Genomic DNA, 15,318 nt, shown 5'->3' on the forward strand with positions numbered 1-15,318 from the left:
TCAGGCCTTGAAAATCGCAATCTATTTCTACGAATCCAACTTGCCAGTCCATTTCACACCACACCAAGGCACCAAACAGGAAAAAGAAAAACTACACAACTGCCCATCTACAATTTAGCAAGCGGCTCCTCCAGCTCCTCCACCTTCTGGAACCTGTAAAAAAAGTCCAGACTACCCGGGTTCAACAAGGTCCCGCTCGGCTTCACCGTCTTGCCCGAGATGATACTCTTGACCGGCAGCTCGACCTTCTTGCCGTTGACGGTGACGGGGATCTCGGGCACCTGGAACACGTACCGCGGGACATGCCTCTTGGTCAGCTCCCTTGCAATCGTGTCCTTGATGCTCGTCACCATCTTCCTGTCCAGCGTCCGGCCCTGCCTCATGATCAGGAACAGGACCACGCGCTCGTCGAGGTCGCTCGGCCGCCGCTGCCCGACGCACAGCGACTCGGCGACCTCGGCCGGGAAGCACCGCTCCAGCACGGCGTAAATGTCCGAGCTGCCGAACCGGATCCCGCTGGGGTTGAGCACGCCGTCCGACCGGCCCAGCATCAGGACGCCGCCCGTCTTGGGGTGGAAGACGCAGAAGTCGCCCTGCGCCCACGCCCCGTCGAAGCGGTCAAAGTACGCGCCGCGGTACTTCTTGCCCGGCGACGGCGCGTCGTCGTTCCACAGGAACAGGGGCACGTTGGGGAACGCAGCCGTGGCGACGAGGTCGCCTGCCTGCCCGGCGGGGAGCGGCTTTCCCTCGCTGCCGTCGGCGAGGTCGTGGTCGTACACGGCGATGGGGACGCCCAGGGAGCCGCCGACGCAGCCGCCTACGTGGACGGGCGTCAGGGGGTTTTCGAGGACGAAACAGCCGGCCTGTTAGGTTGTCAGCGTACATGGACTTGGGATCCAAGAGAAGAAGAAGAAAGATCATGATTCCATCCAGGCAACGTACAATGTCGGTGCCGCCGGAAATGTTGGCGAGATGGACCTCCGGCGGGAACGCCTCATCGTAGAACCACTCGAACATCTGGTCGGGCAGGACCATGCCCGTGCTGACCACCTTTCTTAGCTTGGAGAGGTCGGCTACTTTTCTGGGAGATATTCCCTTCTTCATCAACTCCGTCATCCAACGTGGGCTGAGGCCGAGTGTCGTGACGCCCTGTTGTTCGGCAATCTTTAAGAGCACGGTTGCATCTGGGACGAATGGTGACCCGTCGTACAGAACGGCCCTAGCTCCCAAGAGTAGCTGCGACACGCTGCTCAGGTACATGATCCATCCGGTGGTGGTGAATTGAAGGCCAACGTCGTCTGGGGTGGTGCCTTTGTGCAGGATGCCTTCTTTCTGGATGCTGATCAGCAAGGGGCCGACCCCGTGAACAATTGCCTTGGGGATGCCCGTCGTTCCAGAAGAGTAGTACACAATCATGGGGTCCTGGAAGCCGATGCGGACCATGGGTGGAGGCTGCTTGTATCCCTTTGACAGGATAAAGTCCTCGAGTCGTTCCGTGTTGGCAATGTGTCCCGTAGGGTAGGGCTGCCCTTTGAACCGCTGCACGACAACCACCTTGTTGAACGACGGACATGACTGCAGTCCTTCCATGACGCCTTGGATCTTGTCCCGGAGGTCAATTGTCTTGCCGTTGTACGAGGCGCCGTCATCGAAGAAGACGTACTGCCCCAGTCAGCTTTCTCTCATCAACACTAGGGTCCAGCACCAGCATCAACCACCCACCACCACTCACCTTGGGATCGATCTGTGCCGTCCTCTGCAACAGGCCTCCAACGCCCATATCCGTAGAACTACTGCTAAACAGCCCGCCCAGCCAAGTCGTTGCCAAGAACACAATCAGCGTCGTCGCCGAATGCGCGCCAACCATGACCACCCGGTCCCCCCTCCCAACACCTCTCTCCTTCATCGCCGTGGCCAGCTCGGCCACCCTTCTCCGCAGCTCCGCCCACGTCATGTGTCGAACCTCGGTGTTGCCCTCGCGCACCTCCGTGAGGGCAATCTTGGAGTCCTCCTTGTTGAGCTGGGTCCTCGTGCCGGGGGCGTCGTTGGCGCTCCGGCTCCAGAGGAAGTTTTCCGCCCAGTTGAGCTGAATGCCCGCGAACCAGGCCGGGAGCTGCGAGACGGGAATGGACTCATCGACGGGCTGCGTGTAGCTGCCGGAGTGGATTAAGGGCATGGTTTCCCAGACAAGAGACCAGAACTGGTTGCGGTGGGAGCATGACCATTTGTAGAGAGCAGGAAAGTCCTGGGAACGTCAGGTTGAGAGAAACCGGATCGAAGTGAAATTGCCCCAGCTCACCTGCATGTTCAATCCATATTTCGCATTCGCATCTTGCATGAACGCCCACATGGCGGTGCTTTTGGGGTCTGGATGCTCCCAGAGCTTCCTGGGCGTCTGTTCAAAGTCCATGTTTGGCGAATTGTGGGTGGCAGCTGTGACTGCTATTTTTTTGCCGTTTCTTTTTTTTTCTTCTCAGCGTCAGAGAAATAGACAAGAGGGCTTCACAGGTACTCCGTAAGGAGAAGGAAAAATAGAAAGAAAAGACATGGGCCTTCGGACAGGCAGCTTGCAAAAGATGTGCTTGTCGTCTCGCTCGTCGGATGCCGATGCCGCTTGAGTCAAGGGCGCGACAGGGATTCCCCATTCCATCTTCTTCTCCACAACCGCCAATTGCCGCCTCGGCCAGACTCCAGATAACAAGATTGGCCGACTTGGCCCGCGGTAACTGACAACCTCGGGAATCCATAGCTCCAACCTCTCCGTCCATGTCGTATTTCGGATCTGCATTGGAACTGACTGCGCCTTGAAGCAATCGAGCCGGTTGCGCCGCAGACGGCTGTCATCGGCCTGGGATCCGAAACTAATGCCGAAAAGCAGACAAAAAAATGTTACTAGTATTCGCATATCAGCCTGGTTAACAAACAAACAAACAAATAAACATCTACTCTGTAGTCCGTAGTCCGTAGTCTCCGTATGTAGTGTAGAATAGGAAGTGGCCATATCATGCATCCATCATCACATCACTCATATGAATGCAGCTCCTCCGCTCGAGTCGTCGCGCAATAATATACACCAAGTCTGCGTCTGCATCATTGATAATAATTCTATTCTTTGTATTGCTTCCTACGCGCACGAGCTGTCAACCGAGCCACACCACGTAGTTAGCAACCTCAAAGCACACACAAGCATGTTGCATCAACTTCGTCCTCCAACCCTCGCACCTCGCACTTGAAATACATAGAGGCCGCTGTCCTCTCCCTCAAAGCAAAATCAAATCATTACACCCAAACGCCTTGCTCAAGGATTTCACCACCTTTGCTTCCCCTTAACCTGTGCCACATCACACTATCCCCTTCATTATTTTTATAATAAACTCGCCTACCCCTACAGATATGGCATCCACAGCGCATCGCACTGTGCCAGATTCATAGGGTTCACAGCTTTGGCAATCGCATCAATCACCGTCTGGTTCGCAGGCAAGTTGCCGGACGGGTTGTGCGCCAGACTCGCCGCGCGCTTGACAATCGAGTCGCTGTTGACCTGCACAGACTCACGCAGCTGGCTCTCGCTGATTCCGTTTCTGTGGCTGCTAGTGAGCCAGAATATCATCTCGTCTCGTACAAATAGCGTGAGTGCATGCTCCAATTCGTGCTCCGGCTCCGTGAGGCAGCGAGCAATCGCCATCAGGGAGCAGGCATAGATACCCTCAGTAGCGAGCGGGCCCATCAGCACCTGTAGGTTGGGTGTCAGGCGGAAGGGGACCGGCTCTGGGTTGTGGAAGAATGGCTTTGATGCGCTCATAAACGACATCAGCTCCGATCCCCAAATTTTGCCCGAGCCCCGTGCAATGTTGAGCTTCGCGGGATATCGGTTGTGCATGTACAAAATGTACGTCATAAACGTCAAGGCCGCAAGCTGATAGGAGAACTGCCTTCGGAAGAGCCAAAACTCTGCGAACTGCGGGAATATCTGCTGGAAATAGTCTAGCGCAACTGAAGACGGCACCCACTTCTCTTGGACAGCGTTGAAGACTTCCAGTCTTGCTGGTGGCGTGAGTTCAGGCTTGCCCTGCTGTAATATGTTAGCTCCTACGTCAATTCCCAGCTGAGCTCCATCAATGCATACCTGGCTCTTGCTTTCGAGCACACCGCGCAACTTTTCAAGTGTAAACAAAACGGGCTCGTCCTTAGAAAAGCCCATTCGTCGACAGTGATCCTCGTAGACTGCCTGCAACGTGACATAAGAGGTGTCCTCTTGAACGATTCTTATATGCGGGGCAAGAGGAACCATGAGCGGGAGGGTAAACTGCAAATCCCGACGGCGGCTCTCCTTCTTCCGACCTAGTGTCTGGTTGAGATGTCTGAATAGCTGCAAGATTCTCTCTTCACGCCTGCAATGGCGCGCTGCCGGGTGTTGTACGGCCCATGAGTGAACGCTACCGTCGTGGCCACGCATCTTGAGTCGGCGATATGAGGTGCTGTAGGACCGGACTAGATCCACATTTGGAAGGAACCTCTCTATACGGATGAAGTCTTGGTTTTTATCCTTGTGTTGGAGGTATTGGCCAGGAACTTCCACCTCGTCAAACTTCTGATATCTGAATTCGCTGAGGTGCGGCGAGTATGCCTCGAGGTGTGCATGACAAACACGTCGGTCCAACTTCTCTTCAAACTTGGTGCGCCAGCGACGCAGTTTGTGAATGTATTCGTACATGGTTGGCTTTACATCCACAAAATCGGCTTCGAAGGACTTTTTGATGTGGCTGGGCAGTATCGTCTCAGCAAACCTCGTAATGTTGGTCTCAGTCGCCGACGGTAGCTTCACGCTCTTGGCAAACGAAGCGGGCGTGCGGCTGGCCTGGGTCAACGCGTCGTTAAGTAGGGCCACAATCAGTCGGTACGCGTCCTCGTCTGGTGGGCACTTGAAGTGTTTTTGAATCTGATCCACCATGGTCTCCATTGATAGGGCAAGTAGAGGGAAGGCTGTCTTGAGGACAGACATGATCTCCTCTGTGAGCTCCCAAGGCATCTTCTTCTGGTTTGGGTTTGGAGCAGGCGGTTGCTGCTCTTGCTTCTGTCCACTGGCAGCTGGAGCAGGCGTAGGCGCATTGGCTGGGGTCGGCGGAAGGCTGGCGGGCGCGGTTGCTGTGTCACCACCTTCAGTCTTCACCTGGCTGGCAGCGTCTCCCTCTGTAGCGGTGCCTGGCCGTGATGTGCCGCCGTCCGACGTTTTGGGTGGCTCAGACTTGGCTTGCGAGGGCGACAGGCTTGGCTTGCCATTGGAGGCAATTGACTGGGCGCGCTGCTGACGGGCTCGCTCCTTGGCCTCCTGATTCTTCTTTATGAGATTCATGTCCTCACGGTTGGTCCGAAGTTGAAAATACAGGGCCTGAGGGTACGATTTGGCGATGCTGAGAAGAATCTGGTAAACTCGCGGTGCTTCTTTATGACCCAGTCCGGTTAAAAGCTGGGGAATAAAGGTAATCCAATACCACACAGGCGTTTCACCCTTGAAGTCATCAAAGCCCATGGCAATGGTGCCCTTTGAATCATCCAAGCTGAGGAGCCAGAGAATGCGAGCAAGGAGCTTGCGTGATTTCGCGTTCTTATAACTGCCAGCTGCCTGAAGATACGATGTGAGTGCTTGCCTAGCCGCATTCAAATCTGTGGGATCTTCTTTGAACTTCCTGTCATTAAAGTAGCCCCATTCCGCCCAAGCCTTTGGTGCTCCAATGTCAAAGTAGAGCGCAGTCCCGTACGCATGGTCAGCTTCATCCTTTTGATTGAGTTTTTCCAAGAACATTCCCTTGAGCGTGTAGAATTCAGCCTTTTGTTGAGGGTTAAAGTAGTTCAAGTTCGTATTGTTGATGACGTCTAGTCCACTTGAAAGCTCTTCAGGATTCTCATAATGACATTTGGCTTGTTCTCTGAGTTTGAGGAAGGCTTCCTGGATTTCAATGTTTGGCAACGTGTAAATGCGGCTCAACTGACTGATGCACACTTCGGGGAGGCTGTGCTTGCGGGCAACGTGGGCAAATCGGTTGATAATCCAGGCAGTCTCGTGATATCCTCGGTATGCAAACGAAGACGCACCACCAGCGTTCTGCTGACCCTGTTGAGGAAGCAGTTGCAAGTAGGTCTGGTTGATGAGACCGAATATGTGTTGCCGCCAAGTCACCAGGTCCTGCCATGCTGTAATGTCGTCCCAAACATTGGGTAACCGGTCACGCCAAGCGCCAAGAAGCAGTTTAAGTTCTCCAGACTTGACATCCAGGTTTGAAGAGTTTGTGTTTGCCAGGGATTGACAAATGACGCTAGCATCGTGGAGCTCGACCAGCTGCTGGAAATTTTGTAGCAGCGGAATATGAGCATTTGTCAATCGCTCTGGAAGTTGATGCCACTTGCGAATGGACAATTGAATGGCCTCATCACAAACTCTTGCAAAGTCATTGCCGCCCTCCTGTTGATTATGAAACTTGAGGAGAGACATAAAAGCCTGGAAAAAGGCTCTTCGGGGAGTGGGAGCATCCATGACACCTTTGATAACGTTGTCCAAGGCTTCACGGTGCTGAGCATCTTGCCACATCTCTGTGTTTCGCCAGGCGCACTCGAGCAATAGATCTTGAAAATTCTCGTGTTTAGCAAAGTCTTGCAATATCTCCCACTGCTGAAGCTTCTGCGCGCAAAGAACCCAGTGATCCTCCCAAAGCATGTACTCTGCTTGGGAGAATGGAATAACGCCAGTACGAGCCTTGATTTGAGCATTTTCGTAGAGTTTCTGGGCCTTGTCCCACATACCATTTTGCTCGTAGGAAAGGCCCGCATTGGTCTCGACAAATTGGCACCGTCGACGCCACGTCCCATAAAACAAGTCTTCTTCTTGCAACGAGGCATAGAGGTCGACCAAGGCGTCCAGGTTACTTTCTCTGACAGTAGCAGACTCGACTTCTGGCCGGATGGCAGCATTCTCAAGTTGCACCAGCGCGGTATACCAGGCATCGTACGTCTTGGCCTCAAATTTCAAAACGTGAGGTGGCAGTTTGCAATTCGGCCATGTCTTGGCGGCGCCTTCAACCAGCGACTGCACGACGTTAGGGCGCTTGTCAATTTGTCGGCTATGGTAGTCTTTGGTAAGGAGAGCCACCATGCCACGCTCTAAATCGGCACGTTCGTCCCGCATTGTCGCAGACCAATACATGGGGAAAATGGCGACCCAGAGCTGGTGTGCGAGCTGGTTATCGACATGTTGAAGTTGCATCAGTGGTTCGATAACATCTCGAACCTTGACATCGCCCAGTTCGGAAACGAAACGCCGATGGCTGGTCATGAAAGCTTCGAACTTGTCGTCTGGCATCATGTTTGGTTCCCTGGCATCCTTGTCTTTGGGATACACGGCAGCAAGCTGTGATGCCAATATAATCCTGAAATCGTCCTGATGAAGTTGTATATTAGTGTTCAACTCGACTGCACCAAGCAGAAGCTGAGAGGCCTGAGCCAACCAGTAGGAGTCCGCAAGAGTGTCCCAATTTTGTGACGTCAACACATAGGACAGGCGAACACTAGCGGTCTTTGACAAGCTCTTATCGAAGATGGACATGAAACGATTTCGCATTTCGACATCAGTCGCGCGAGTGCCGATAAGGAAGGCATGCTCCATTCGCACCGTCAGCTCTGTACGGGTAACCTTAGGGTCTTCATATATGCGAATGACAAGGTCCAAGAACTTAGAGAGCATCGTAGAATCACTCCGATGTTCAAAGGAGAGCATCTTATGGAGAACAGCCGTTTTCTCTTTGAGAGTAGGCCATGTGCCCTCAGAGCGGAACACCCAGCCCTCCACCATGTTCAAAATTTCCGTGCAAAGGTCGATATGCATCGACTTTTCGACGAGTGTCGCAAGTACGCTGAGAAACGGTCGCCTGCTGTCACCAAGGGTTTCCATTCTCAAGGCTACAGTTTGAATTTCCTTGATCATAAGCTTGGTCTGGATTTCCAAATCATACGCAGACATCTCCCCACCAGATGAAGAGTTTCCGTCCTGGCCACGATTCCCCTGGTTGATGGCCTGGCCGGCTGCATTATTATAGTGTTGGACATGCTCCCGTGCATGCTTGCTTTGCAGAGCTTTCATCAAGGATGGAATATGCTGATCAATGACGGCTGGCTTGCGATTTCCGATGGACCAGAGCAAATTGACACCAGAAACATATGAGCCCCCATTCATAGCCTCTGTAGCCGCCTGTGACAGGTAAGAAATGATCTCCGACGTTTGAACCTCAGTCTCGCCATCTGCATCTGCATCCTCCATAGGAGTGTCCTCTGGAACCGCGTCGAGAACTCGCTTGGTAATAGACTTCAGGTCACGGTCGTCGTCGTACTCCTTATCTGCGAGATGCAGACAGTCCTGGATCTCTGGATTCTCGCATTTCAGGCATTTTTCCAGAACTTTCTGTACTGCGGCAATGTTCTTCTGCACCCAATCATCCGACTTGAAATTGAGAACAATGCGCACAACTTGCAGTGTGTTGATAATATTTGTCAGGAACTTCTCATCGTATTTCTCCTTATCAGTTGGGTCGGCATTAAGAATACCCTGGGTCTTCTCGCTGCCAAGAATGACATCAGTGACATTGGGGAAAAGGTCAAGCTCCAGATCGCCCCAGTATTGAGGCTGCACCAAATTGTATAATAAGGTCATTGCCTTTTTGCATAGTTCGGTGCTTTGAGGGGGTAGAGGCAACGAGGGCGTGCTATGTTCCCGAGGTTTGGCAGAAGGCAGCTGGTATCGTTCGTTGAGCTGTGCAATGAACTCGACGAGATACTTAATCATCTTTTGTCGAAAGATTTGTGGAATCTGGTACTCATTTCGCTCTCCTCCCGGTGCATTTTGTCTAACAGTAGGTGGCGAGGACATTGGTAGGTCGCTATCCAGTTTCCGTTTCTTAGAAGTTGGCGATTCAGACGGATCTCGGCCTACAGATGGTGAACCAGTCTTGCCTTCGACACGCCATTGCTCCCATCGCCAAATCAGCCACATCATGTTCAGCGCAAGCTTTTTACTCTCATAGGACGGGTTAGGGGGTGCAGCCACCTTTCTGAGGGAGGTAATGAGTAAAATCGCATACTTGTCTCGGGCATCGTAAAACAGATCTGGGTGTCTAACCAAGAAGTGGAAAATACTAGTCATTTGCTGAACATTTTGACCCTCATCCGCGAGAATGCGACGAGGCGCAACAGCCCAGGCAGCGTTTCGTTCATTCGGACCCCCTCCGCATCGCTTGGGTAGAACAGGGGCAATAAGTTCCAACGCCTGTGTGACCAAAGCCCGCCCTTCGTTTTGGTTTGTCTTAAGCAGTGACAGATACACCTGGCTGACAATCTTTGGAGGCGTTTCGTAATGAGCAATGAAGTAACCGATGACTACATATGCTGCATGTTTGTTGATAACATCTTCGAGGCGGATGAATGTCCATCCAAACTTGATAATATCCTTCCTGGCCTCTTGAAGCACAGTGTGGTAGTACTTTACAAGCATTGCCGACAGCTGCAACACCTCGAAGCGCGTGTGGTCGATTCCAGGTTGTGATTGATCATCAGGTGACATGTCAGGATGCACTTTCCAGATTTTGCTGCTAACAGCGTCAATGACCGATCGATCCATAAATCGTTGTCCTTTCGCCTGGTCCGGCTGATTCCAATGTCGCATAACATCCATAGCGACAATGGGATTAGCAACGTAGTGAAGCAAAAATTGCTTCGTCTTATTCGAAGCAGACCTCCCCGAATACGTGTCCAAGCAACGCAGGAATGCGGATTTCCAAAACTCTATTGATTCGCTCATGAGAATCTTCTCGTAGATGAAAGCAAACAAGCAGTGTGTGGGCCGAAGCTCGTTGCTTGTAACCGACTCGACAAGGCTGAACAAGACATCAAGATCCTTGGGAGTTCTCTCCAGGGACTTGACCAAGACGTTCATCAACTGCTCTGCGGCTTGGTATGCAGGTAATCGGAGGGTAGCAGGGAGAGTATAGTTGCGAATGTGGCCCTCTAGCTCTTTGCCCATGCTCTTCATCCACGTCGTATTTTCTTTCTTGTCCATCCATGAGTTAGTGTTCTCGAAGTAGCTGAGAGAGTCCAAGATATGAACGGCATTAACAATGCCAATAAACTTCTTCTCCACACCTTGGCCCGCTAGCCCATTACACTTTGTCATTAAGGCACCGAGACCATCTACTGCCGCATCTCGCAAAGGGCCACTCTCTGGGTGTCTAAGAACCTGAGCCAGAAGTCTTCCATACTTGAGCTCATCTAGCTTTCCGAGCAAGAAGGTCCAAACCTCCTTAGGATACCTGTTGAGGTACAAATATATGGGTTGACGGAACGGACTTTGGATTGTTCGACGGAGCTTCTCCTCAAGTCCAAGAAAGCAATCAATTAGACGCTCCTTGAATGCTTCGGCGGGAGCTGGCAAAAGATGAAAGATGTTGAGAATAGCCGTAATGACCTTCATTTGTTGATGCTGCTCAAAAAACGTGAAAGAAATCTGCTGCCATGCATTAGGTTCCACAATTGAGTCGATCTGGTCCAGTAGGCGTGCTCCTATCTCGACCTTAAAATAGCTAGTGAGCAACTTCAGCAGCCTAGAGAGGTTATCAAGGCCATGGACAGTGAGGCGCTTTGGATCAGATAGACTTGCTAGAACTGGTCGAAGCCCACCTTGTAAAAGATCTTTCGGTAGACGCCTGTCAACAGCCAATACAGATCTTAACGCGTCATTAGCGGCAGCAATTGTCGGCTTTGACTCCGAGTATAAGCATTTGAAGAAGACGGAAAGAATCTTTCCTTTAATAGGGTTGTTTGCAAACTCTTCAAACGTCATTGCCGTGCTCAGCAACCTAATGCATGATACACGCAGGTTTACAATGTGGTCGTGGGTGCGATACTCGGCCGGCTTATTTGCCAAGGAGTCATCATTAGCATCAGCCAAGGCAAGAGACTCCATCAACAGACGAGTGAGGTTGTCGTCAAACTTGACCCAGTCGTTCTTTAGACTCATGTGGTATGTCATTGCGTTAATGTATCCAATCTGAATGCTAAAGGGCAGTGCCCGCAGCGGTTTCGAGTAAATCGGTTGCAGGAAACGCTCCTTGTAAGGCTCCAACAGTTCCCAGACTTGGCATTCAGCAGCTTTGGCAATTAGTTCGAGCGAATTCTTGGCGGATTCACGAACAAACTTGTTCATGTGGGACAGCTCATTGTTGAACAGCATACAAATCTGAGCTAGTCTGGACTGCTTCACAGGGGGCTGTCCCGGCTGGGCTTGAACAGGAAGAGCATCTTCCTTCTTGATGTTCTTGGTAATGCGCTTCAACAACACCTCCAAGCTTGTCTCGGCGAGACACCTCGTTTTTTCAGGAAGATCTTGTGGCATGTCTTTGATCACATACAAGAGGGCGCGAATAAACTCCATTTGCTTCGACGCCACCCAGGCGTCGCCAAAGTCGAGCTCTGTAAGGAGGAAATTGATGCCAAGGCTGCCGCCTGTCTTTGTAAACCACTCTTCCTCGTAGCAGCTGTGGCAAAAGGTACCGCAAAGGTGAATAAATAGGGGTAGTCGACCAATATTGCTCTCAGATCCAAAGATGATGCCAGTACTCTTGTACAGCTCGCGAATAGCCTTCTTCGCAGCCTCTCGGACATCCGGGTGATCAGAAGCCAAAGACTCAACAATTGCATCAGACAGGATCCTCGTATCGATACAAAGGGGACCCTCTCCAGCCTTGGGATCAAAGGGACTAAAGTTTCTCTTCAGGTCCACCAAGGATCGGCCTACTTCTATGAGAGCGAAATGACGACAGAGGTCCATGAGAAATGCATCCGCCTCGTCTTTGAACCTAGGGAGAGAGTGGGCAAACATGACTGCCTTGAGGAGTTGTTTTGTTATCTTGTCTTGCACGTCCTTCTTTGGGATAGATTTATCGCGGTTCGTCACTTCGAATGGAGCAAAATGAATCTCCATTTTTCGGGCCAAGAAGTCCTGTGCCTGGAGACGAACAATTCGGGGAAGGTCGTCTGGCAGTTGGTCATAGCCGATTCGAAGTTTGACTTGTGACATGATCAAATGCAGTGCCTGCTTCTTATAATATTCATCATAGACGCGAAGATTTTGGCTATTTTTCCCCATTTTCGGGGCCTCCATTAGCTTCTGGATGGCACTGTCGATACCGAGATCCGCCGGGAACGCTCGATCCTTCTTGGATCCAATGAGGCGCATGTCAAAGCTTGACGGATCGTCGGCATAACCTCTGTAGGTGAGTGGAACCGCCCCAGTCATAAACTTGCGGTTTCTGCCGCCCAGTTTGCCCAAGATTCTCATGGTAGTGTGAGCATGAAAATGGCTGTAAGGGTGAGGACGGAGGTGATTGAAAAGTGCAGTCATGAGCTCATCAATGACAGGCGCCATAATGGGGTCAAGATAGTCAGCAGTTAAATTATCGACACAAAGCTCGAGTGTCCGAAGCCCCTGGCCAACGAGGTCAGTGCCAGCCCTCAAAGCAACAACTAGTGGTCGCATCAGAAAGCTCAGATGTGGCAACAGGTGGCTCAGACGCGCGGGAACAGTCAAGCACAGTTCCACGTACAAGTCTCGCTCAGATGGTTTGCGAGCAGCCATGAGCAAGTTGTTGAGAACGTCCAGGAGCATTTCCAGTAGGGGTAAAATCTGCTTGTACAATTGCTCAAACTTGCCTCCGCCGATACTACGAAAGAGAGATCTCAATAGGAGAAAGTAATTCATTGGCTCCTCTGCCTTTGTCGACAATTCGATAGACTTGGTGACAATGTTGACCACGTGTGGCAAAAGGACCTGCTCGTTCTGCTGAGCAAAAAGGGTCACAGCCATGAATGCCAGCTTGAAAAGTCGCAACAAAATCGACGACTTTTTGACATCTGCTGAACCCACTTCATCGATTCTGTCCATAAGAAATTGGAGGAGCATACCACAAAAACTAGGCGAAGTCGCTTCACTGGCTAGGAAAAACTGGGGTATATGTAATAATCCGGTATGCTCAAAGATCATGTCATAAAGTCGTGGGATCTCTTGCTGAAATACTTCGTGGAATGTAGCGGGGTCGATGCAGTGAAAGACTGTGGCAAACGTTTCAAGCAGGTCCTTTTCTTCCTTGGTACTCGACACCATGTAGAAGTTTGCCATGTACTCTACCGGAGACGCGTATTGTGACTCGGTGGCCGGTTTTTCAATCTCATAATACCGGAAGACGTATGCACCCTCCCTGAACAGCTTGATGATGACTTTGACCTCCTCTGCGGTAAAGCCATAAGAAACGTCTGTCCAGTGCGAAGGCGCATTCTGAGGATCAATAGGGGTGCCAATATTGCATGTTCTTAGCTGGTAGAATGTATTCTTCAGACCATTCATCAAGTTCCGGAAAAGAAACTTATTATCAACCACAGGATCTGCGCCTCGATCTCTAGGGTTAGATATCTTGATAGGCACGGCGGAAAATATGTCAGTCTCATCCCAGTCGGGTCGCGTCTCCTTGTCGGCAAGATAGGGCTCTTGAGTACCGGCCTCTGCCAGATATTGTTTCGACAACTTCACAGCATTTGGGTACTGTCGGTTCATAGCAGCAAACTTATCACCAATGGCATTCAAGATCATCATGAGGTAGTGTCTTGCGTCAACTTTATTCGGCAGCTTGGCAATACACTCGGCCATGTTGAGCAATAGCTTTGCGCTCATGGTTTGAAAGCTAGTGCCCGGGAAGTTGTCCTGAAGATTTCGGGTGTACACTTCGACGGTTTTGCGGATCTGCTCTGGACTCAGTGAATCTCGAACATGGTGAATAAGATCAGCCAGCATGCTGTATGCAAGTGGTCTCATAGTCTCGTAGACTGTCAGGCCATCGCCAGTAAGCGTTCGTTCATCAAGAAGTTCATCGATCTTTGGCAAAAAGATTTTTCGAAAGTTGTAGTTGATGATATGTCGAATGGCAATTAGAAGTTCCTTTCTTGTACCTGACTTCTCCCGGGGACAGTCTTTCAACAGGCGTACCACGACGTCTGGCAACGTGGGCAGGAAATCGTTTAGTTGCTGCGAGTATTGGCGCAAGAGATACGCGAGAAAGCTCATCGTCTTAACTTGTGCAGTAATGAAATCGCCATAGGCTGCTCGCTGTTCTGCCTTGATGCCCTGGCTGACACCTGTGTGAACTTGGCCCTTGGCTGCAGCCTCTGCGTGAGCTTGCTTTTGAGCGCTGGCCTCAATAAGTAGAACTCGTTTGATCAATGGCACAAACGCCTTCACATTCTGTTGTACCGTGTTGCGGTAAATCTGAAATATCGAAACGACGATGATTGGACATTCGGAAAGAACTTTAAAAGATTGCATTCCCTTGAGCAACGGCCGATTCTGCTGCTGAGGGTCGGCGCCAAGATCTGAAACTGACGCTACCGGCGAGCCGGGTCGAGGGGATTGAAAATTGGTCTGCGAGCCGCCTGGTGTTGAGGGCGCGCCAGGTTGTGACGTTGCCGTCGAGCTCGCATTGTCGAGTTGTTCCCTCACCACCTTTTCCATCTGCTCGAAGAGCTCTTGTATCAGGGACAAGAACTGCTGCACTTTGCCTTGTAGCACCTTGTGTTGGTGGCGCATGATATCAGACGTGATTTTGACGCAAAGAGTGGCATTTTCCTCATTGTCGGTGCGAACCAGTTGCATTAATAAATCGACGATCTCTTCGGCGTACGGTTCGAATGGTTCAACTGGAGCAGAAGAAGTGGGCAACCGGTGAAGAACTTCCAGAATACAGTGGCGCAGTTTCTACAGGACGTGTTAGGTTTCTTTGTCCATAGATCGTCATGACAGGTAGGACAAACCTGCTCCGGTGAGTTGCTTTGAAAAATGCATGGTCCGCGAAGGATGTTGATGAAGATTGGCATCAATCGCTTGAGAAATGGCGTGTATATCGGTCCGCTGGTGTAGTGATCCAGACTGTCACGTAATGTTGTCGCAGCCTCTAGTTTAAGTCTAGCATCTTTACACACATACGATGTTAGCAAAGCGGGATCAGGTCGATGGGCGGCGTGGGTCATGGTAGAAGCATGTCATCACCATACCTATATCTGCTGTGCTTAGTCGCTTTACGACGTCATCAATAGTGGTTCCCGACATGGCTGCATCATCGGCGTCCACGAGACGCAGCTATTTCTTCCATGCGAAACAGGTCCAATCGTGGTGCTTCGTCGCGGTCGGTAGGCACAAGTTGTAGTATGGTGGATCACGAACTTGCGGCCAGTCTG

General features: G+C 51.2%; 2 protein-coding genes across 2 annotated transcripts; both read right to left on the reverse strand.

Moving 5' to 3' along the window:
• Positions 1-107: 107 nt before the first annotated feature.
• On the reverse strand, positions 108-2,410 carry MAA_01546 (acetoacetyl-CoA synthase; the record flags this gene model as incomplete). Its single annotated transcript, XM_007819544.1, has 4 exons — positions 108-863; positions 943-1,662; positions 1,733-2,245; positions 2,300-2,410. 4 exons carry the CDS (start codon positions 2,408-2,410, stop codon positions 108-110), a joined length of 2,100 nt encoding a protein of 699 aa, XP_007817735.1.
• Positions 2,411-3,385: 975 nt separating this feature from the next.
• On the reverse strand, positions 3,386-15,111 carry MAA_01545 (PIK-related kinase, FAT; the record flags this gene model as incomplete). The annotated part of the gene is made up of 3 exons (XM_007819543.1): positions 3,386-4,072; positions 4,127-14,839; positions 14,896-15,111. 3 exons carry the CDS (start codon positions 15,109-15,111, stop codon positions 3,386-3,388), a joined length of 11,616 nt encoding a protein of 3,871 aa, XP_007817734.1.
• Between the last annotated feature and the right edge of the window lie 207 nt (positions 15,112-15,318).

The sequence above is a fragment of the Metarhizium robertsii genome, assembly GCF_000187425.2.
Source record: "Metarhizium robertsii ARSEF 23 chromosome Unknown MAA_Scf_9, whole genome shotgun sequence".
Classification (NCBI taxonomy): Eukaryota; Fungi; Ascomycota; class Sordariomycetes; order Hypocreales; family Clavicipitaceae; genus Metarhizium; species Metarhizium robertsii.